At 34.2% G+C, this 25,736-nt stretch overlaps 1 protein-coding gene across 1 annotated transcript; it reads right to left on the bottom strand.

The window, feature by feature from the left end:
* Window positions 1-23,018: 23,018 nt before the first annotated feature.
* LOC136063206 (uncharacterized) lies at window positions 23,019-24,878 on the bottom strand. The gene is made up of 2 exons (XM_065763236.1): window positions 24,836-24,878; window positions 23,019-24,493 (listed from the first exon to the last, which is right to left on the bottom strand). Exons 1-2 carry the CDS (start codon window positions 24,876-24,878, stop codon window positions 23,019-23,021), a joined length of 1,518 nt encoding a protein of 505 aa, XP_065619308.1.
* Between the last annotated feature and the right edge of the window lie 858 nt (window positions 24,879-25,736).

Here is a 25,736-nt window from a genome sequence, read left to right as displayed (position 1 = left end):
CTTAAAACATAGTCCCTCAACAAGGTATTCTTAAAAGATTTTATTATCATTAAATACTAGCATAAGTGAAGTGAGTAACACAACAAAATTATTATGAAGTTTTAGGGACATGTTCAATATAACATTTAAGCATGGCACAAGACCAGTATAGGTGGAGGTGAAGTTAGGGTCATAAAATCGTATGGTTGATGAATTAAATCTTATAACTATTAATAATGCATTAGAGACATCCTTCTATTCCTATAGTCAAACAAACTTTATGTATTTTCTTTTAGAGAAAATGATAAAAGTTAATATTTTAACGTAGTATTAATTGAGTTGTATACTAATATAATTATAATTATTGTGAATTCTTACAATTTGTTGAACATAAGTCCCTGAAAAACAAATTAAGAATAATTTAAGAGGTAAACCAATTATAATTATTTGCGTTTTCTTTTTTTTTTTGAGGGAGATAAACTAGAAGCAAGATAAATGGTTCAAAATTATTGCTGTAAATTACTTAGTTAATTAAATGACAAAGTCCCACATAGGATAGAAATAGTAATAATGAATGATTAATATATGGTTTGTGAGTCTTCTACCATTAACATATTTATTTGGTAATTTCTGAACGTTAAAAAAAAAATTTACAATTTCTACTAACAAGGTTATTGCTGTAAATTACCTAGTTAATTAAATGACAAAGTCCTAGAATAGAAATAGTAATAATGAATGATTAATATATGGTTTGTGAGTCTTCTAACATTAACATATTTATTTGGTAATTTCCAAACGTTAAAAAAAAAAAAAAAAATTTAAAATTTCTACTAACAGGGAACCTACATGGAAGTTACTTTCTCTACTGACAGTGACAGCCGACTACCAAAATCCTCTACTCCCTACAGGGAAAATCGAAAATCGAAAATCCTTTCATTACTTTCTCTACTGACAGTGACAGCCGACTACCGAAATCCTCTACTCCCTACAGGGAAAATCGAAAATCCTTTCATAAAAAAAAGAAAGAAAGAAAGAAAATCGAAAATCCTACATTGAAGTTACTTTCTCTACTGACAGTGACAGCCGACTACCGAAATCCTCTACTCCCTACAGGGAAAATCGAAAATCCTTTCTTAAAAAATAAAAAAAAAAAAAAAAAAAAAAAAAATCGAAAATCTTACATGGAAGTTACTTTCTCTATTGACAGTGACAGCCGACTACCGAAATCCTCTACTCCCTACAGGGAAAATCGAAAATCCTTTCATAAAAAAAAAGAAAGAAAGAAAATCGAAAATCCTACATTGAAGTTACTTTCTCTACTGACAGTGACAGCCGACTACCGAAATCCTCTACTCCCTACAGGGAAAATCAAAAATCGAAAATCCTGTCTGCCAAAATCCTCTACTCCCTACAGGGAAAATCGAAAATCCCCCTGACTACCAAAATCCTCTACTCGTCTACTCTACTTATATACCTGAATTCAGACCCTACAGGGAACGAGCTCAATTAACTTAGCTTCCTCTACTCCTCCAAATGTCTGAGAATCAATATATATACCTGAATTCAGACCCTGCAGGGAACGAGCTCCATTCAGACGCTAAAGTTGCTGCTCAAATGTTTCTTGGCCTGGCCATTCTCATCATCACACTCCTTCTCGCACTTCCCAGGTTTTCAACTAATAACACTGCCCTGTTTTTATTGGTTTGTTTGAATTGCGTAGCTCGAATTGTCCGTGGTATGATTTTTGCATTTTCTTTTTTCATTTTGCAGAATCTATATTGTGTGGATCTATTGTGGTTTGTAATGTTCTATGAATAAAGTGATTTTAGTCCAATACTTTTTGAGGGCTTAGGAAAATTTGAACTGTTTGTTTTTGCGATTGTTTTCGTGCAAGTCACGCCCTGTTTCTCTTTTTTTTCCAAACTTGCTGAGGTTTATGAATAATGGTTTATGAATAATAGTATGGATCCAGGCCTTTCTCTTTCTGCTGGCCAGTTTGGGAAGTTTGAATTTTCCTGTGGTTATGAAAATTTGAACTGTTTGGCTTTCTGATTGTTTTAGTACAAGTCATGCTCTGTTTTTCTTTTTCCTCTTATACTAGTTAAAGTTTATGAATAATGTTGTGGATCTGGTTTTATTAAAAAAAAAAAAAAGGTTTGGGATAATGTTTTGGGCCTCCATAACCAAATCTTCCATTTTGGGCACATAAACAAAAAGATGTGAATTTGGATGGATTTTTATAGAAGCCCCAAATCTACCTGGATAGGTCACTCTTTTTCATCCTCTCTTTTGGGAAATGGTTCTTAGTTGTTTTCCTAATCGCCAATAAGAGGTTATGATTGATGCATATTTAATTGCTTTTTTGTATGATCTGGAATTGGGTTTCCATATTTTGGTTTCTCTGACAATAACGGTTGTCTTTTTTGGATAAGTTTGCCTTGTCCATTTGAGCTGTCTTTCCCTCATGTCCTATTTCCTATGTGATACAATAGACTACTTTCCAAAAGCCAGATTTGGGTATAGCATAAGCTTCAAGTCCAAAGACTCCAAAGTCCAAACCATTTAATTGAACCAAACACACGTAGATAATTAGTCCAAAAATTAACATCTTTGGTGGATGAGGGTTGAAGATGTCTGGATTTAATGGGCTGACCAACATTTTAATCCAACTAGTAAATTTGTTTTGGGCCATTTAACTCAATTAAAAGTATGAATAATTTTTTTCCCCAAAAAATAATCCAAACACTATTCCAATCTATTAATTGCCAATATGATCATAAAAATAAAAACCATAGTAAAGGAAATAATTCTCAAAAAAATATAGTAAAGGAAAATACTTTTTACATATTTTAGTGTCAGCCATAAATAAATGGCTACGGCTAGGAACTAGAAAGAAATAAAGGATGAAGAAGCAATGCCCTCATGATGGGTTAGCTTAATAAATAACAAAAGAAAACAATAGTGGGAAAAGAAAACTAGAAATAAGTGATAGTTTTTTTCTTTCACTATCATGTTTACCTAACAAAGTTGAATTATTAGAGATTATATAGGATTTCTCATCAAGATTTACTGAGAGAGGGAGGAATGAGATGGGGAAAATGCAAATAATAATCATTTCCTTCTAATATTTGTCTATATATATATATATATATTTGTGATTAATAACACATTAATTTATAAATATTATATAGTAAAATTCATTGTAACCTTAGCATCACTCGTGCGATAAATCTAAGGACAACATTTTTCATGATTTGTTTCATAACTCCTAATATGGCTTATTGTATAACAAAAGTAGTATTGGCGTATAACAAAAGTGGTATTAGTAATAAAATTGATTGAAAATAATATTATTCTGATCATAACCAATTACGTCAACAATTACCAGTTGAAAAATATTATATCCTCAACATTACTCTTTTTATTACATGAACATTAGTAACGTGTGTCAAGATGCTTAAAATTAGAATAGCTTAAACGGAGTGCTACTTACTCTAAATAGTAGTATTACGAGAGTTTTATACACATGATATACTGATTTTTTTTTTCCTGTCTAAGAAAATGGACACCGGTGTAAAAAATGGAATATGACGGGTGGGATAAAAGATTCTTATTCACATCAATATTGTGAAAGTTTCATTAATCAATTTAATATATATTGATCGGAACTTTGGTCATAAATGGTATCATTGATCAACTAAATCATGTGATTGCTGGGTATTTGGTAATTACATTTTGACCATTTGAGACATCTTAGTCATAAAAAAATATAACATAGTAAAACAAATTTTACATATTTTGCTTTTAAAAAAAATTTTCTTTTAATGTGGAATTAATTTAGTTACATAATGTTAGTAGTAGCTATATGTTTATTTATTTTTTACCCTTCTTTTTTGGAATTTGTTTGTAAATAACTCTTTTTAGAACACATCAAGAATAATTTTGAAAAAATGGATTAGATCCTCTCAATGGCACATGAATCATGATGGGTGAGAGAGTTTCAACTTCTTTCTCTCCACAACCCATTATTGACACTCTGTAAATTTTTTCTAACAATCTGTTTTTGTTTCAGATTTCAGAAAGTTAAGTTGGTCCTAGAACTCATTTTTGAAGCAGTTCGGACCCTTGTCAGAATTGTTGTTCTAATCCAACAGTTAATACTTGATCTTCACCAGATAATCTCAATGGCAAATGATGGGTGAGAAAGTATTTCAACGTCTTCCTCCCCCATATCCCATTATTGACGCTCTGTAAATTTTACTGTTATTCTAACAATTCTATTTTTTTTTTTTTTTTTTAGATTTCAGCAAGTTGTGTCAGTCCTAGAACTAATTGTTGATGTGGTTGGGTCCCTTGTAAGCCTTGTTGATCTACTTCGACGACTGATAGGCACGTGCAGAGCGATTTGGTCCATTTGTACTGCAAGACAACCTGCTGCCGTTGCCAATGACCCCCAGAACGACGTAATTGTGAACGAGGAATCGAACATCTGAACTCAACAATTTCGAGAAAACCTATCTTGTACGTGTAATACCACTTTCACCACCTCAACCGTTCATAATATGTAATCTTTGTTATTCCTAGTAGCTTTATTATGTGTGTAACAAGTAAACCAAATGTTTTTGAGTTTTTTTTTTTAATTTTTCCTCCTTATTTTCGTCGAAGAATACGAGAGCTTTCTTTTCAGACTTTACTGTAATCAAAGTGTCCTTTTATGGAACTTCATCAGCTTTTGTAGGCGGATTCATTTCCAATTTTGATACCTCCACTCTTCACCTCCCCCTTACGCACGTATTTAGCTCAATATCTGAGTCAATACATTTTATCCCATTAATCACCACAATTAAAAAGAATAAAATAGTCTCTCTCCTTTTGAATGTGGGATTAAACATTTTCACTAACTCCTCATCTTCCATATTCATTCCCACATCTTTACATTTGTGTTATAACATTTATTCATTTTAATTATTTAATATTAAAATGCTCCAACAATCTCCCACTTATTTTAATATTAAAATTTTTTTAGTTAAAGAGAGATTACCAGGCAAAGACGGGTCACTATGCATCATGAAGGTGTGCTTTGCATTGAACCTTCACTTAGTAAAATAGCAATCTCAACTCCAGAGTCGTAGTGGTCTCCGACTTGAACTAGGACTGCTTTAGGAAAATTAAGTGTCACTGCTTACACATAACAACCCAGGTGTTGACATGAGCTTTTATAGCTAGCACTTTACGGTCGTGTGCTGATCCCGGTTTCATGAGTGTATTTGAGATTAAGTCCAAATCTCATAGGGAGCGGCCCCACCCCCACACTCACATAGGTGAAATTTTGTCAAAGGTGCTCTTGTAATTCTGACACCCCACTCATACGAGCTACAAATTTCATTAAGAGTTTTTTAACTCATCCTTCCCACATTACAGGATAAATGCACTTACATCATAGGGATGAACAATTAAAAAATTATTTACAAAATAAATAATTAAAAATAAATAAATTGTGCATTTCGTACGACCATCGTATGATTCGTTTTTCCCATTGAACCCAATTCTCAGGATCTCTGGTCCTTGGGTTGGGTATCCTCATACATGGCTCATGATTCTATGGACTTTAGTCCCATCCCCCTCGATATATTCCAGACTCTATCTTTTGCCAAGGCCTTGGTAAATGGATCTGCAAAATTATCATTAGATTTAATATAATCCACAGTTATAATGCCACCACTCAAATAAGATCGCATGGTATTGTGCTTTCTTCTTATAGGTCTGCATTTACCGTTATAGTAACGGTTTTTAACCCTACCAATTGTGGCAGTGCTATCACAATGAATTAATATAGGTGGAATTGGCTTTTCCCACAGTGGAATTTCATATAACAAATCTCTAAACCAATTTTCCTCTTCACTAGCTAAAGCTAATGCTATTAATTCAGCTTCCATCGTTGAATTAGCAATTATTGTTTGCTTTTTAGATTTCCAACAAATAGCACCACTACCTAAGGTAAAAATATAACCAGTGGTAGAGAGAGAATCACCTGACAAAGTATTCCAATCGGCATCACTAAAACCTTCAATCACAGCAGGATACTTTTTATAAAATAAGCCATAGTTTTTGGTACCAATTAAATATCTCATGACTCGCTCAATAGCTAGCCAATGATCTTTACTAGGCTTGCTAGTAAATCTACTAAGCACTCCTACTGCATATGCAATGTCAGGCCTAGTACAATCAGTAGCATAACGCAAACTACCAATGATACTAGCATAATCCTTTTGATTAAAAATCTCATCATTATTATTCACAGGAAATAAATGAACACTTGAATTAAAAGGAGTAACTACACTTTTGTGATCATGAAAATTATATTTTCTCAACATAATGTGATTGATCAAGATATATTCCATCATATGCTTTTGTAATTTTCACGCCCAAAATAAAATTAGCCTCACCAAGATCTTTCATATCAAAATGGCTTTTAAACATATTTTTTGTCTCATTTATAACATGCATATTTGAGCCAAAAATCAACATATCATCCACATAGAGGCTAATAATAACGTGTAAATTATTCCATGATTTAGAATACATACATTTATCACATTCATTTGATTTATAACCATTCTCAATCATGCAAGAATCAAACTTTTCATGCCATTACTTAGGTGCTTGTTTTAAGCCATATAGGGATTTAGTTAGCTTACATACCTTGCTTTCTTATCCAGGCTCTACAAAGCCTTCGGGTTGATCCATATAAATCTCTTCCTCTAGGTCCCCATTTAGAAAAGCAGTTTTTACATCCATTTGATGAATTTTCAAATCAAAAATTGCAACAATAGCAATTAACAATCTAATAGATGTAATTCTTGTTACTGGAGAAAAAGTATCAAAGAAATCAAGATCAACTTTTTGTTTAAAGCCTTTTGCAACAAGTCTAGCTTTAAACCTATCTATTGATCCATCTGGTTTCAACTTTTTTCTAAGGACCCATTTACAACCTATGGTTTTACAACCCGATGGAAGATCTACTAATTTCCAAGTTCTATTAGAAATTAGAGATTCCATCTCATCATTTACAGCCTCTTTCCAAAATATAGCATCAGGTGATGTTAAAGCCTCTTTTAAATTTTGTGGATTTTCCTCAATGTTAAAAACATAATAATTAGAACCAAAATCCTTTTCAACTCTAGCTCTTTTACTCCTTCTAGGTTCCATTTCAAAATTTTCTTGATTTTGTAAATGTGAAGTAGAAGAACTAGGTTGTGACAAAATATTTTCTTCACCCCCACTATTTTTCAATTTAAAAGGAAATTTTTCTTCATGAAAAATTGCATCACCAAATTCAAAAATTATTTTGTTTTCAAGATTAAAAAATCTATAGGCTGTACTATTAATTGTATAACCAAGAAAAGCACAGGAAGTAACTCTAATTCCCAATTTAGGCATTTTAGGGTTAATAAGCCTTACATAAGCAAGACAACCCCATACTCTCAAATATCCCAAATTTGGCTTATGTCCTTTCCACATCTCAAAAGGTGTGGTGTATGACTTTTTATGTGGCACTCTATTCAAAACATGACATGCAGTTAAAATAGCTTCACCCCAAAAATGTAAAGGTGCACCAGATTCAATTAACATGGCATTTATTAACTCAATTAAAGTTCTATTTTTTCTTTCAGCCACATCATTAGAAGCGGGTGAATATGGTGCAGTAGTTTCATGGATAATTCCCAAAGACTGAACAAATGAGTTGAATGCACTAGATTCATACTCACGGCCTCTATCACTTTTTATTTTTTTTTTATTTTTCTACCGAATTGATTTTCAACTTCTTTTAAAAAATCTTGAAATTTTTCAAAAGCATCACTTTTATTTTTCAACAAATAAATAGTTGTATATTTTGAGAAATCATCAATAAAAGTGATAATATATCTATTTCCTCCACAAGTTAAAATTCCCTCAAATTCACATAAATCAGAGTGAATTAACTCAAGCAATTCGGTATTTCTTACAACATTTTTATGAGGCCTTTTTGTAATCTTAGTTTGACTACATGTTTCACATTTTTCAAAATCTTTTGACAGTCTTGGAATTAATCCTAAACTACTCATGATTCCCACATATCTACTATTTATATGACACAAACGAGCATGCCAAAAATTAATAGAAGAAAGCATATAAACTGAACTGGTAGATACTTTATTATTCTCAACATTCAATTTAAACATTCCATCACAAGCATAACCCTTGCCCACAAATAATCCATTTTTAGTGATTACATAATTATCAGATTCCATAGTTTGCTTAAAGCCAGCCTTGTTAAGCAAAAAACTTAACATCAAATTCTTCCTCATGGACGGAGTGTAAAGAACATCTTTCAATGTTAGCACGCATCCAGAAGTGAATTTCAATTCAACCTCACCACTCCCAAGAACCTTGGTTTTGCTAGAGTCACCAAGCATAATAGTTTTTTCTTCTTCAAAAGGAGTGTACAACTTGAACCAATTTTTGTCATAGCAGACGTGCCTATTAGCACTAGAATCTGCCTACCACCCTTCAACATATTGCACCATATTGATGCCTGTAATCATAGCCACTAAAGGCTCTTCGGTTACGTTAACCTATGGGACAGATTCACGTTTCCGAAATTTGCAAAATCAAGCAATATGCCCACTCTTGCCACAGACAAAACAGGATCTATTAAATTGATCTTGTGAAAGGGGTCCTTGGTTCTTATTGTAATTTTTATTCGGGTTTCCCCTTCCTTGAGGTTTATTATTATTTTTAAAGGCTCTCGTTTTAGGCTTCAATTGACTATTTCTAGGAAAATGATTCTTGGGCATATTATTATTGGCTGAAATAAGGTTTACCTTTGTGGTGGAATTACCATTGCTCTCTTGTGTCATGAGTGCATCTTGTCCTCTAGCCTCCTCCTCCACACGGATGCGTGTGATCAAAGTCTCCAAGGATGTCTCCTTTTGTTTGCGCCACAAAGTCTTTTGGAACTCCCTCCAAGATTGTGGTAGTTTGTCAATTATGCTAGCTACCACCAAATTGTCTCCAATCTTTATGCCTTCAAATCTCAATTCTGCCACAATCATTTGGAAGTCTTGTACTTGATCCACCACCGATTTTCCATCCACCATTTGGTAACGGAAAAATTTGCTAACTTTTGATGGATTCTTGTCAGTGAGGATGTAGGAGACTTTGAGAAGGCTCAAGTAGAAGAGGACCTTTCCTTTCCACCTCCACTCTTCACCTCTCCCTTACGCACGTATCTAGCCCAATATTTGAGTCAATACATTTTAGCCCATTAATCACCACAATTAAAAAGAATAAAATAGTCCCTCTCCTTTTCAATGTGGGATTAAACATTTTCACTAACTCTTCATCTTCCATATTCATTCCCACATCTTTACATTTATGTTATAACATTTATTCATTTTAATTATTTAATATTAAAATGCTTCAACAAGTTATTACTACATAGATTCAATCATATTTATCTTCGCGCACGTGTACGTATATTTTGGGTCTTTTCGTTATTAACTGATAATTTCCTTTTTCAGAAACTCAATATTTTGGGCATGTTATGTCATTTTCTCATGGTATAAAAAGAGAAAAAGAATGAAATGCATGTTTGCTTCTAATTTCTTCAGCAGAAAAAAATAGCTTTAGAAGATTTATTTATCTTAATTATCTGTGTTTATTTTATTTTATTTTATTTCATGTTGGTTATCAGTGTTTGGCGTAAGATTTATATTATTAGTAAAAATTAAATGCTTTGCTTTTCACATTTGATTTTCTGGGTGTTTTTCACTATCATGATTATTATTAGACACTCATTCTTCTATTCTATCTGATTTTAGGAGGAAATAACATATTATATATGTCAACGATTTGTAATTTATTACTGTGAATTTTACAATATACTATGTTGGCTTCACATCATTTAATAAACATAAAGCTGAAACAGAGTGTACTGTTATCCAAGCTCTGTTTTTGTTGGTTTGTTTGAATTACGTAGCTCGAATTGAATTTTCTTGTGGTGTGAGGTTTGCAATTTACTTCTTGCTATGTTATCTTTTATTTTTCCCATTTTGTAGAATATATGTTGTGTGGATTGTTGTACTTTTTAATCCTCTGTTGAGGGGTTATGAAAATTTGAACTGTTTGGTTTTCTGACCGTTCTAGTACAAGTCATGCTCTGTTTTTCTTTTCCTCCAAAACTTGCTGAGGTTTATGTAAAATAGTGTGGATATGGACCTTTTTCTTTCTGCTGGCAGGTTTGAGAAGTTTTGATAGGGGAAACTGATTTGGGCCTCCAAAATCAAATCTTCCGTTTTGGGCCCCAAATCAACATAGTCCATTTGAGCCAAGTTTGTCTTGTGGTACAACAAACTACTTTCCAACAGCCGAATTTGGGTTAGCGGACAGACACATATACATACAGATTCATAGAATTTAGAAGTGAGAAGTGAGTGAAACCTATAGGCTATAGCGTAAGCTTCCAGTCCAAACCATTTGAATCAACCCAAACACATGAGAATAAATAGCACAAAAATTAACATCTCCGGTAGACTTTTTAAAGGAGTAAAGAGAGCACGTGCACACGCGGCTGAGTCTTTTGTGACTTATCCATCTAGACTGTCGCACTTGTCTCTTCTCTCTCCAAATTATTACTGAAAAAACATGTGTACACAACTTCTTGTGCTTTATCTTTCTTAAAATAAAAAAAAAAAAATAAAAAAATGTGTTTTATCGTTCTGTCTATAAAATAGAACCAGACAGTTGAGAAAACACAGAGATTCGCTTCTTGAGTTCTTGGTCGTTTATCTATCTTTCTGCCTGTTCAGGAACCAGGTTGATACATATATACTTATGATTTATGCAGATTTAATTGTTATTTTGGAACTTGGTTGATTCTGATAGATATATGTGGTGTAGTTTTCATGGGTGTATATATCTTTAATTTTTGCCTTACAGCTTTTTGAGTTTATTTGTCATTAGATATTTAGCTATGGTCTTGATCTTGGTAATCTGTGTTGTATGTGTAATTTATATCATTGTTGTGAAAAAAAATTGCTCTCTTTTTCTCAGCTCTAAGTTGTACTATATGATTTCAGCTCATTTTGGTCTCACCGAGCGTTTTTAGAGTATTTTGGGTCTGATCTGGTATATTTCTGGAGAAAAGTCTATATGGGTTTGTTTTAATATTTTAATAAAATGAATTGTAGAATAGAGAGTGAGATGTAGAGTGAATTGTAGAAGTGGATCTGTAAATTTGAAAAGAAGAATAAAAAATTTAAGAGCTAAATTAGAGAAATTATAAAAGATAGGTGTGCATGCTCTTCTACATATTCATTCTCATATATTTTATTTGATTTTAGGAGGAAATATATGTCATTGATTTAATTATTTCATGATATTTGGCTTTGTTTTTTTGAGAGAATAAAATTGTAGCTCTGGACAGGTTGGGGTTATATTATATATGTCTTTATTTTTGGCAAATTGTAATTACATACATTATTGTGGATTTCACAACGATTCCTCAAAAAGTGGTTCTCAAAGTTAAATATTTATCCTAATTCATAGGCTGTTTAAGCAATTGAGGCCTAGTCATTCGTGTATGAGGTTGCTGATGTAGAATAATTAGAGTCTTATATACAATTTTTCTAAATAAAGAAAACTTTGATTGCTTTGGTGTGGGCAAGAGTAGTTTGGTTCCACAGTTTCTTTTGCTTGTTTCATTTGAAGAGTCAAGATGGCTTTACTTTGTTATTGAATGTTGAATTTTCTGTTCCATAGTTTTTGTACTTTTGGGTAATAAGGAATGTTTTTAGCCATTTTAATCTTTTGGTTGAAACTAATTGATAAGTGTTTCTTTGCCTGTACATGCTTCTGCTAGGAACACTCACATCTTCCTTATGTGATCAAAACACACAATTAAATCCCTAACTTATGTTTGGTTGCTTAGAAAAGTTGGTCAAAGTTCTTTAACTTTGTAGTTTGGATCATTTCAGGATGTATAAAATAAGGTACTGAACTAGGACAAACAGTATAAAAAGGGGTCAATATCAGTTATTGAACAAATGAGCAGCTCTTTCCATGTTATTATAGTGTTAAATGAATAAAAATGAGTGGTTTTTTGAGTGTTGTGATATTCATTTTCCAAGCTAAAGCCTGTTGGGCAAAGTGAATATGGCTGGTTATCCTATATGATAGAGACTGATAAGTATATAAGAAGCTGGTGTTGAATTAATTTTTGATGTGCTGGCACAGGTGTAGTTTGATGGCTGTAGGACGGTTCATTTTGAGGTGGCTTGATGTTGTGGACTTACGTGATGAGTTTTCTTAAGTGTTAATTGATTCTCACAAATTTCTGTTCACAATCATATTATTGACCTTGATTTATTGGAACTAAATGGTCTAATTATTGCATGATTGGCTTTGTTGTATTGGAAATTTAGCCCAGATAAATTGGGGATGGATAGATGTCCTCTTTTTTTGGGCAAATAGTAATTACAAACTTATTGTAAATTTTACAATGGACTCTTCAAAAAGTAGTAATTGAAGTAAAAATTTGAAGGAAATTATTTTAATCCTAATACATGGGTTGTTTTAATAGGTCGTTTTAACAACTGCAGCCTCATAGGCTTTGTATCTGGTTGCTGATAGAACATAAGTAGAGTATCTCATACAATTTTTTAAATGCAACTTGTCTGCAGATGGGAAATTGTTGTTTGGTTCCTCAAGTTCTTTTGCCAGTATCATTTGAAGACTAGTCAACAAGGCTTTGCATTATTTTTGGATGTTGAATTTGCTGTTCCATAGCTTTTGCACTTATGGTAATATGAATTGTTTGGTAAAAACTAATTGATGTGTTCTTATTAGCCTATATATGGTTGTTCTAGAAACTCACAAGCACCTTCCTTCTTTGATAAAAAACATGCATCTAAACCCTTAAACTTATGTATGTTGTTTAGTAAGGTAAAAAAAGTTCTGAACTTTGCAGTTTGGATCATTTCACCATGTGAAAAATAAGGTACTGAACTTAACCAAGAAAAATAGTATAAGAAAGGTCAAGATCAGTGGATGAACATGTGAGCGACTTTGTTCATGTTATAGTATTAATTGGATAGCAACGAGTAGATTTTAAGTCTTGAATATTCTCACTTTTCCAATTTCGGGTATCTTATGTGCCACTGCACTGGTGTAGCTTAGCAATAGGAAAGTTCATGTTGAGGTGGCTTCACGATGTGGGCTTACGTGATGAGTTTACTATAGAGTAATGTTATCTTAACAAATTTCTGTTCACATTAGTATTACTAACTTTGATCTATATAATTACTGCCAGATTACAATTGTAGAATTTGTATGTGGAGAATTATGATGGATTGGAATGTTCTAATTTTTTTTTTTTTTTTTGAAAATAGCATTTCTTTTTGGGGTTTTCTTCTAGCCTTAAATCTCCAGTGGATTTTTGCTTTTTACTATATATATATATATATATATTTTNTTTTGATCCTGGTATTCTTTGTTGGGTGTGGGGGTTATTATCATTTTTGTGGAATAAATGTTTTATTTTCCTCACCTTTGAGTTAAACTATTTGATTTTCTGGGTGCTTTATTTATTTACTATTACAAAATTTCATTCTTATATACTTTTTTTGATTCTAGGAGGAAAATACGTCACTGGTTTTTTAATCATTGCATGATTGGCTTTGATGTATTGAGAGAATTAAATTTGGACCGGAAAAGTTGGGGTTAGATATATGTCCCTTTTTTGGGGAAAATTGTAATTACAGACTTATTGTGAATTTGACCACAGACTTTTCAAAAAGTAGTCCTTCAAGTAAAAATATCTTTCGATAGTAAATTATTTTATCCCTGATACATAGGCTCTTTAAGGAACCATAGCTTTATATGCAACGATTGATTATTTATGGTGGGGAAATGGGTGATAGCTATTTGGTTCCTCAAGTTCTTTTGCCTATGTCATTTGAAGACCATTGTTTTTGGATATTGAATTTGTTGTTCCAGAGCTTTTCTACTTTGGGAAATATTGAATGCCTTGGGCCATTTTAAAGTTTTGGTAGAACTAATTGATGTGCTTTTATGCTTATACATGGTTGTTCTAGAAACACAGACACATCTTCCTTCTCTGAGCAAAACATAGGCATTTAAACTGTAAGATATGTTTGGTTGTTTAGAAAAGGTAATCAAACTTCTTAACTTTGCAGTTTGGATACTTTCAGCATGTGAAAATAAGGTACTGAACAAATAGTATAAGAAAGGTCAAGATTGATAGATTCACATATGAGTGGTCTGGCCATGTTATTGTGTTTAGTGGATGGCAATGAGTGGGTTTTTGAGTGTTGTGATGTTCACTTTCCAATTTTGGGTAAATCCTGTTGAGCTAAGTGAACATGGTTGGTTATCCTATACGATACTGATAAGTATTTAAGAAGCTGGTTTTAAGTGTTACCATTGCTTGGATATGTGATGTGGACATCTAATTTGGTGTAGTTTAATGGCTGGGGGAAATTTCATTTTGGTGTGTCTTGATTTTGTGGACTTATGGTGATGACTGATGAGTTTACTATAGACTTAGGTTTTCACATATTTCTATTCACAATCATATCATTGGCCTTGATCTATACGTTTACTATCAAATCATAATTGTATAATTTGTAGCAAGGGTTATGTAGCTTAAGTAGCATCTCTTGGTATTTTTAGCGGAGATGGTCTAGGGTTCAAATCTCCTCTCATATTTTAACTATGAAATTATTGTAATTGTAGAATTTGTATGTGAGGAATCAATGGTGGATAGAAACGTTTCTAAAAAGTTTGTGAAAACAGCATCTCTCTATGGGGTTCTCTTGTAACTTTCCAGAACTAGAAAAATGAAAGTCTTTCTGATTGTCCAACATGATTTTCTTCCAGCCTTAAATTTCTTGTGGGATTTTGCAATTACTCTCTGCTCATGTTTTACAATGTTATTGCTATATGTTTGCATTCTAGATTTGATAATGTATATTTACAAGACGCTCTTAATTTGACTGACATTCATAACAACAACATTTCCTCCTTGTGGTGCCCTCCTTCCCTACCTGTATTCTTGATTTTATTTGCTTGCCAGTTTCATATTTTTGACACAAGTAAATCTTTCCTTATTCCTGAGCTCACTGTTTTTTCTGTCTTAGAGCTTTTGGATTTTTTGGTTAAATCTATTTTATATGAGCCTTACTTTGCTGTTTATCAGTTTGGGCATCAAATATAGCCATGGTCTTGAACTTGGTAATCTATGTAGGGTGTGAGAGTCAATATGAATCTACTTCGACCCGGATAATTAGTCTCTCTTTAAGCAATTGTAGCTTTTGTAAAATGTTCTAGAATGCTAGTTTTGAACCATCCTCAAAGTTAATGCATAACAAAATCATATAATACTAATCGTGTTGGATAAGAATTAATATATAATATAATTGGGTTTAAATCCATAGGCTTAAATTTTTGGGTTAAGGTGTTATTATCCTAACACTCAGTGCAACACTCACTAAATGAAATGGTCTTCTCCTTGGCATTATAAAGGGGACATAGAACTTCAGTGAAAATTGTACGATGAATCAATTTTCCTCCACTGCTAATGCGTTGCTGCATTGCTTATTTGGAGTTTGAACGTTTGACATTCAGAGAATGATGAAGCTGCTTGCTCATGAATTATTAGTTTCTCATTTTGAACAAGATTGTTTTGGATGCGTCTCTAATAACTTGTTATATTTCAGGAGTATTTAAACCACAAAAATACATATAGAGGTAATCTATTTAATTTTGGATCCAAAAAAAAAAAAAAAATCACTTTAATTTTTAGTGTTTGTGTGTGTATATATATTTTAATATGAAGAAGGCCGTTAAGTATAGTTTACTTATAACTTAAAACATTTTGTTAGCGAATTGAAAGGAGTGGAGAAATTATAAAAATAAAATTTATAAAAAAAAAAAAAAAAAGGAGGGGCGAGAAATTTCCCAAGGCAAGGGGACTATGGTTTTCTTTATCTCTATCTCCTTTTTTTTTTTTTTTTTTTTTTTTTTTTTGTGAAGGACCATGATTAACTTATTATTGACTTTTACTCCGAATTAAAATAAATAGATATTATCGACTAAATGATTAAAGTACAGATTCATTGTCTGTACTTTATATTAAAATCATTTGGTGTTTTGATTAGATAATATAAAAGGTAATTATTATGATATTAATACTATAAGTTTTAATTTATCATGTCTAAAAAAATAAAAAAGAATAAATAGAGATTTTGAGAGCACTATTGGCTTGAGGAGACTCATCTATGAATGAAGGGAAAAAAAATTTGAGGGCACTTGAGCCTTAGCACCATTTAGAGAGGTAAGCAAATGTAGGCCACGTTGGTCTACGAAGGCAAGCTTAAGAGTTAAGATAGCTCACTTTACAAGTTTGATCGTTTGAGAAGTGAGAGGAACAAAGCAGCCATGAGCTAATGTTTAAAAGCCATTAATGTCCATTGTATTTATATTTTTTCAACCAGCATTTTATCCCTTGATCCTCAACAAGATCATTAAATTATTATTTAAATCAATGTTTTATGATTAAATCTTGAAAGGACATCAAAGTGATTTTTTTTTTTAATTTAATTTTTTTCTGATATGTAGAACTTTATAAAACTTTATTTTTTTTTTTTTGAGGAAAAAAAAAGAACTTTATAAAACTTTTAAGTTTGGCACAGCAAGGTATAACTATACTTTTTATCAAATTAATTTTTATTTGATAATTGGGGGTAATGGAATTTAAATTTTGACTATATCGAAAATATAAGAAAGTGCTAACTAATTTAGGTACAAAACTTTTGACAATTTACTTTCAAATATAATAAACCAACAAAATTAAACTATACTAAACCGTCATTAGGTAAGTATTTCAATATCCCTAAACAAAACATTCAAAGAAATTTCATCCATTGTAACAACATGCATGTGTCCCTCCAAGGCACCATTAGGCCAACATTTTCCTTTATTTTCTTCTCTCTCTCTCTCTCTCTTGTTTTTTAGTTAGAAATTCCTAAATCTACCCCACCACTACCCACCCAGCTCTCAGACCAAAGACCTTGCTACGAGCCCCACACATTCATGTCCATGGGAACCTCGCATCACACCTTTATTTAGCACCATTAGCAATATTCATTTTTGGGCCTTTTTTTTTTTTTTTTTTTTCTCGAAGATCTTTGTGTGTGGGCCGTTTAGGCTTTTTTTGTCCTCGTTCGGTAGGTACGATGAACACCTCACCACTTTCGCCGCACACCACCATGGACTCTAATACCACTTGTCGGGGGATAAACACCTTGGAGAGCTTCCTTAAGTAATTAATATAACATATAAAGACACACTTTAACCCAAAAGGCCTAAGCCCAATGAGTATGTGCTCAATTATGTTATATTAATTACTCATTCGTCTAATTTTTATATAATGTGGGACTTTACTTACACGTATACACCCAACAATAACATACTGAAAGTAATTAGTATTACATCAATATCATAATAAATAAATCACGAAACTACTATCTATTTTACTACATAATATTTGCAAATTGATATAGAAATGAATTTATTTGGTGTCATATCAATAATATAATAAATAAATTTCTTAATTACTTATTTGTTGTGTCTTAACGATTTATATATCAATTTGTAAGACTTATTTAGTAAAATTTATAATAGTTGTCTCATCATTCTAAGTAAATTCATTATACCAGTAAAACAAAAGACACTAAATAGTTGTTTTTGAATTATTTGCGTTTTTCTTTTGAAATAAATCTAATAATGTAGCTAAGTTTCCCATGATTTACCAATCAAATATAAGTCACATTTATCATCATCATCTAATTATATGTCAAATGTTATTGAACTAAAAAAATTAATTAACATTGCCAAGGAAAATAAAAGAACCACATTTCTAAGTACCATACAACAAAGAACCAATGTCAAAAAACTCAAGTCATTTGCATAAAAAAATGTTAAATAATCAATGAATATGTTTTGAGAGCTTACAAACAGTCAAAAACTATACACATTAGTACACACACCATAAGCATACACTTGATCACATGGTGCAAAGTCACAAGGAATGAGATGTCTGTTATGTTTATTGGCTTTTGTGACCAATTTTAATTTTCAAGGAGACCAAGTATACATATTTTTATTTTTTATTTTAAAATTTCATTTATATATATATATATATATATAATATTAAAAAAAAAATTAAAAACTCAGCCCCATAGTCAATGAATAGCTCGTCCATGATTACATCTCAGTGATCTCACAGCTTGAAACAATTGTCTCAGCCCCATTGCCCCATCCGAATATGACTGCATCTCTCTATATAAACTAAACTAACTTACAGGAAGACAGCTTTCTTTTGATTCAGTATATCCACTACGACACATTTAACACAACCAACTCAAAAATATCCACCTCTCTCCATTTCCTTTTCACTTTGTTCTACCCAAACATCCTCTATCTCTATCTAGTACTCCTCCAAACAGGTGAGAATATATAGCTGACTATATTTAATTAACAATTTTTTTTTTCTAATTTTTTTTTTTATTGGTTCCAGGGTTGATAGAATTAATTTCCTCTTGGTTACTGCAGGGAACAAATGTCATTGCTTTCGGACCTTAAACTTGCAGCTCAAATACTTGGCCTGGTGATCCTCATTATCGCTCTCGTTCTTGCACTACGCAAGTTTACAACAAACAACACCGATAATGCTACCCAAAGGCTTCCTGGCGACAACCTCGTCGGCAGCCATGGCGTTATAAACAGCGGCCAAGACAATCTCCAAATGATAGCTGTGAACGTCAACCAGGGCCGGCCCTAGGCTTAGGCCAATTAGGCCATTGCCTAGGGCCCCCTTACTAGAGAAGGCCCCAAATTTGGGGGCAATTTTTTTATTTATTTTTTATATACAAATATTTTTGGAAGATATTAAAACATTTTAATTTACATTTTTTTCCACTATTAAGAAGGCTCAAAAAATTAAGTAATGCTAGAGATAGAGATAAGACAAATTTAAATAAATAGTTCTTACAAATAGACGTATTACTAATCACAAGCAAATAAAAAAATGTTAGAATTACTGTAAATTTTACTACATAACTTTTATTTATTTAATTATTTTTATACAAGATAAAAATTATACTATACCCTAATTTAAGTGTATATGTATGTAAAACACTTTTTTAGAGACTTAAATCTAGGTTATTGCCCTTCACACCCTGTAAGAACTTATACTTGTGGAGTGATCACTACACCAAAAGTGTGTGGTAGTCTTCATAACTTTTATAATTTGATGTGACAATAAATATGATAGGTAGATTTTAACAAACTATTGAACGCATTTTTGAATGAATATTTGTGATTGGTGATATATCCTTATAATTCTCATGTTGAAAATTTTATAATATTTCTAGTATTTTTGTAAGCCTCATATCATTGATCACATTCATTACAACACTAGTTTGTAATAAAATTTATTATAACTTTAGCATTTTCTCAAAAAAAAATTATATTAAAGAGTAAAAAGAATGAATTTAAAAAAAAAAAGTATTATATAAAATACTAATTAAATATTATTTAAGTGATGGCCGGCCCTGACTTTAACCCTGTCTGAGCCTCCAGTGTACTATGTACTATGTAGGCTTTCTGGTTATCCATGCTCTCTTTTTGCTTGTTGGTTTGTTTGAATTACGTGTTATGAATAGTTTCTTCTGTGGGGTTTGCAATAGTAGAAGTCATCCCCACGTGTTTTTTTTTTCTTTCCTCCATGGTTTATGAATACTAGTGTGGATCTGGGCCTTTTTCTTTCTGCTGCTCGGTTTAGAAAGTTTTAATAGGGGAAATTTATTTGGGCCTCCAAAACCAGATCTTCTGTTCTAGGCTTACAAAATAAAGGTGTGGATTTGGATTTGAATTTAGATTTGGATGGATTTTTATAGAAGGTTGACCCAACATCACCAATCTGAGATTAGGGATGTCAATTCGGGTTAGCGTGTCGGGTTCGTTTCGTGTCGAGGTAGAGGTATTCGACTAAATGACTCAACCCTAACTCGACCCATTTAATAATCGTGTTATGATCCTTCAATCCTAACCTGACCTGTTAATAAGGCGGGTTGACCTGACCCAACTCATTTGACACGCTTAATAAACGAGTCGTGTTGGGTTGACACGAATGTAACACAATCCATTTCAACTTGCATAATATTAAATATAATATCTATCTAGAAATAAATTTTTTTTACATCCCAAAAGTAGTGCATACACTTCAAGTCTTCAACTCACATTCAAAATAATATAGTTTAACAAAAATATAACATTCATCTAGAAATAGGTGTATAGTTTAACAAAAGAAGTGCATACACTTCAACCTAAATTCAAAATAACATAGTTTAACAAAAATAAAATAACATAGTTCAACAAAAATATAATATTCTTGGAACTCACCAAATACTAAGTGTCAATATTGAAAGAATTTGAGCAAATAGTAGACTAAAATTTATAGAACAAAAACATTATGTAGAAAAAATTACTGCAGATTTTTGAAACCCCAAGAAAATGGTTTTCTTTAATTCTAAAACTCACTAAACACATGAGAGAGAGAGAGAGAGAGAGAGAGAGAGAGAGAGCAATAACCGGTTTGAGAATTTGAGTTTGAGAATTGGGCATGAGATTATAAGATAGTAGAGTAAGTATTACAACTGAAATAATAAAAAAATAAAATTAGATATTTATAAGATGGTTTAGAGATTTAGGGTTTGAAGGGTTTAGAAATCTAGAATTTGTAAAGTTTCAATTTCCAATTGTAGGGTTAGGATTTGTGGCCCAAGCCCAAAACAATGAATTTGTAGAGTATGGGTGAAGGAAATAGGTTACGTATGGGATCAACAACAACGAATCACAACCTTCAAGCACAAGCCAACATGAATTTACACGTAAAGAATGAATATCCGAAAAGCTATATTATTAATTATCTGATGAACACAGATCTTAGGATTACAGTCAAGTTCTCTCTCTCTCTCTCTTTCTCTCTCTCTCTCTCTCTCTCTCTGTTTTTTCCTCCCCTCTCTTTTTGTTAGGAGTTTTTTTTCTTTATATAACCTCCATTCTCTTCATCTCCATTGTCTACTTGTACCTCATCCGTGAGTCTACTTAAGTATATGTCACGTCAAGCATCTTCTTTAGCTCTGTGTGAGTGGCGGTAGGTGAGGATACACTGTTCAGGAGTCTTCTCCACATAAATATGGCTAGAAAAGTTGCTGCAGAGCATTAAATACGATGGTAGTAGATTTCCCTTTAGATATTTCTCCATCCTTATCGTCTCCCAGTGTACTTAGAGCTTATCTTGATCAGGAGGAGTCCTCGGAAGATCATCTTGACCTTTTATACGTTCAATTGATCTATACTATTCGCGTCAGAGGAATATAACCTCCTTGGACAGAAGATGACCTCTTCAGATTGTAATTACTCTTCCCTCTGAGGGTCCCACTTCCAAATGGGCCTTGCCCTTACCATCTCCTTCTTCTCGGTTGCACAGTAGCCCTCATATGGGTTTTCGGCCCACTATGTTAGACTGGGCCCTTTTCCCCCCCACAATAGCCCCTCAAAATTTTAATTTTTCCCTCGCATCCGAGGAGAAAGAATAAGATTTTGATCCGCCACGTAAGGAAAAAGAAATAAGAATAAAGAAATTTAAAAGAGGGAAGTCATAAATACCCCCGTTTACACGCGCGCGAGCATAGAGACAAGCGCTTCATTATTGCCGCTGTCAGTTCCGTATTCCCAAAGCGCCGTATTAATTACTCCAGGCGGCGTTTTGTCTTTTGCATCCAACGGTGGGTTGTTGATCCAACGGACAGGGTTCTTCTTCGGGATTTGGACGGGATGAATTACACCCTTTCACCTGTCCCCATATATAAACCCCTAGAGGAGGTTATTTTTCTTTACTTTACGCATCCTCAGAGTACCCAGAGAGCTCTTTCATTCAAAACCTTTCAAGCTTCTTCGGATTTCCGTGTTCTTTGCTTCCAGGGTCCACCAAGAGTCCATTTCGAGTCCCGGGATTATACTCCAATCTTGTTTATGTAAGTTTCGGCACCTCTTGATCCTTTATTTTCTTCTCGGCTAATATTTTCTACCCTCCAAACCCATTTCCTGTCCACTGCTTCAGTCGTTCTCTAAGAATGGGCAAATTCCAACATCTCGTCGATAGTCCGACGTTGATAGAGGAATTTAAGCAAAATTACGGTATACCACGGGGGGTGAATCTTAGATATTGCCCTCCGGAGCGGATATTAACGGCCCGAAGAGAGGGGGAGGTCGTAATCCCAATGATAGCCTTCATTGAAGGGGGAATGACCCTCCCAATGGGTTCCATTACCCTGAACTACCTTCGCAACCACAGGCTCTCTCCTGAGCAGTGCGCGCCTAACACCTTTAGGATACTAGGAGCCATCGATGCCTTGAACGAACAGTTAGGACTAGAGCTGACCTAGCATGACTTGGCATATATGTATGAATGTCATAGCTAAAAAGGGGCAGGATACTACCTTAAATCCCGATCTGATATCGTTAGATTGTTCTCCTGTCTTCCCAAATCAAATAAAGGGATGAAAGACGACTATTTAATCGACTCGGGCACATGACATGACGGTCTACACTGTCCGACCGAGCCAGGAGAGCCAGGTGTGACTTCTTAGACTTAGGATTTCTAACAATAGTCTTAGGATCTTCATTCTCTATAACCTTTTTTTTTTTATTTTTTATTTTATGTCATCATCCCTGAGGTTCAGCCCCTTGAAAAGGTCAGGATACATAATCTCCACCGCGCTACCCTGGTCCACCATCACCCTCTTCACATCATATCCCCCGATCCTGAGTGTGAGTACCAAAGCATCGTCATGAGGCTGAATGGTTCCAGCTTTATCTTCGTCCGAAAAGCCTAAAACGGGCGGGACCGCCTATCTAGAGCTCCTCAAATCTCGGCCTATATCCCCTGCTGGTATCTGAGCTACTGACATAACTTTGGACGGCCAGAACTCTGTTCTTCCTGGCGTTGCAAAAATGACGTTAATAGTACCTAATGGAGGTTTCGTAGAATCCCTCTTCTCGGACTCAAAATTTACTTGACCTCCTCGGCCACTGGAATGGTGAAAAAGGTGCCTCAACCTGCCTTCACGGACCAACTGGTCTAAATGATCCCACAAACTTCCGTAGTCTTCAGTGGCATGCCCATGGTCTTGATGGTATTGACAATAGAGATTGTGATTGCGCCTCTCAGGGTTCCCTACCATTTTACTCGGCCACCTAAAGAATGATTCATTCTTGATCTTTTCCAGAACTTGATGAACTGGCTCCTTGAATACTGTATTGACTGCTTGAGCATTTGCTGAGCCCGACTGCCCAGCGAAATCTCTCCTCGGCTTATTGCTGTTGTAACGATCCGACCTGAAGTCCTTCATGTCCTGGGGGTTAACCTTATCCTTACCTTTCCCTTGCTGTTGATCTTCTTCAACCCTTTTATATTTTTCAATACGGTCCATAAGTTGACGCATGTTAGTGACAGGCTTGCCAGACAAGGATGCCCTTAAACCGTGATCAGTGGGGAGACCCAACTTAAACGTGTCTAGGGCCATTGCATCAAAGTTGCCCTCCATATCGTTAAACATCTCCCAATACCTATCCGAATACGCCTTAAGGGACTCACCTTCACGCATGTTCAAGGATAGTAGGGAAGACAAGGGCCTGGCCACCCGTCGGCATGTGACGAAACATGAACCAAAAGCTTGAGTAAGCTCTTGGTAGGAATTGATGGAGTCTGCTTTCAGGTTGTCAAACCACCTCATGGCCACGGGTCCAAGACCAGAAGGGAATACCTTGCACATCAGAGTTTCATCTTTGGAGTAGACAGCCATCCTTTGGTTAAAATGGCTCACATGTTCCACAGGATCAGTTTTATCGTTGTAAATAGTAAAGGTTGGCTGGTTAAAACGCCGAGGAAGTTTCGCTCCTTCAATCCTACGCGTGAAAGGTGACCTGGAGATTTGATTCAAAGCCTTGCTCATGGCATCATTTCCCACCCCTCCATGTGATGGCCTTTGATGTTGCTTCTTGCGAGGATGTTCATCCTCATATATAAAAGATTCACTGATTGGAGTTCGAGATCTTTGTTCATAAGTGACGTCTTGTTCGTCACCTGAGTCGTCATCAGAGTGTAAGGCAGCACATTTTCTTTTCGCATGGCGTAGCTCCCTTCTTAACCTTTCAATCTCTATTTGTATGTTGTTTTTCTCTGCATGAGAAACATGACTTCCGCCACGAGGTTGAGTTCGTTCAGTGTGTTTAGTATGCACATTGCCTTCACAATCTTGTCTCCACTCCAAATTGAGAAAAGGGTCTATATGTTGGGACGCTCCAGATTCTGCCGGTTGTTGCCCTGGTTCAGCTATGATCAACTGCTGCTACTTCTCCTTACACTCAAGCTCTCCCCACAGACGGCACCAATTGTCGGGTTAGGATTTGTGGCCCAAGCCCAAAACAATGAATTTGTAGAGTATGGGTGAAGGAGCTAGGTTACGTATGGGATCAATAACAACGAATCACAACCTTCAAGCACAAGCCAACATGAATTTACACGTAAAGAATGAATATCCGAAGAGCTATATTATTGATTATCTGATGAACACAGATCTTAGGGTTACAGTTAAGTTCTCTCTCTCTCTCTCTCTGTTTTTTCCTCCCCCCTCTTTTTGTTAGGAGCTTCTTTCCTTTATATAACGTCCCTTCTCTTCATCTTCATCGTCCACTTGTACCTCATCCATGAGTCTACTTGAGTATATGTCACGTCAAGTATCTTCTTTAGCTCTGTGTGAGTGGCAGTAGGTGAGGATACACTGTTCAGGGGTCTTCTCCACATAAATACGGCCAGAAAAGTTGCTGCAGAGCATTAAATATGGTGGTAGCAGCTTTCCCTTTAGATATTTCTCCATCCTTATTGTCTCCTAGTGTACTCAGAGCTTATCTTGATCAGGAGGAGTCCTCGGAAGATCATCTTGACCTTTTATACGTTCAATTGATCTATACTATTCGCGTCAGAGGAATATAACCTCCTCGGACAGAAGATGACCTCTTCGGATTGTAATTACTCTTCCCTCTGAGGGTCCCACTTCCAGATGGGTCTTACCCTTACCATCTCCTTCTTCTCGGTCGCATAGTAGCCCTCATATGGGCTCTCGGCCCACTATGTTAGACTGGGCCCTTTTCCCCCCACACCAATTATATCCCTTGTAAGTTTTTGTAATTACTTACTTTTCTTTTTAAATTTAAAATATATGTTAGATATAAAAGGTATTTGACAAATCTAAAATAAAATGAATTTTTATTTGTTATACGAGTTAAACAGGTTGAAACACCAAGAAAACGGTTTTCTTTAATTCTAAAACTCACTAAACACATGAGAGAGAGAGAGAGAGAGAGAGAGAGAGAGAGAGAGAGAGAGAGCAATAACCAATTTGAGAATTTGAGTTTGAGAATTGGGTATGAGACTATAAGATAGTAGAGTGAGTATTGCAACTGAAATAAATAAATAAATAAATTAGATATTTATAAGATGGTTTAGAGATTTAGGGTTTGAAGGGTTTAGGGATCTAGGATTTGTAAAGTTCCAATTTCCAATTATA

The sequence above is a fragment of the Quercus suber genome, unplaced genomic scaffold, assembly GCF_002906115.3.
Source record: "Quercus suber isolate HL8 unplaced genomic scaffold, Cork oak 2.0 scaffold_499, whole genome shotgun sequence".
NCBI classification, from domain to species: Eukaryota; Viridiplantae; Streptophyta; class Magnoliopsida; order Fagales; family Fagaceae; genus Quercus; species Quercus suber.
Note: the sequence above shows the minus strand (reverse complement) of the source record. Positions and strands in the feature narration are given on the sequence as shown.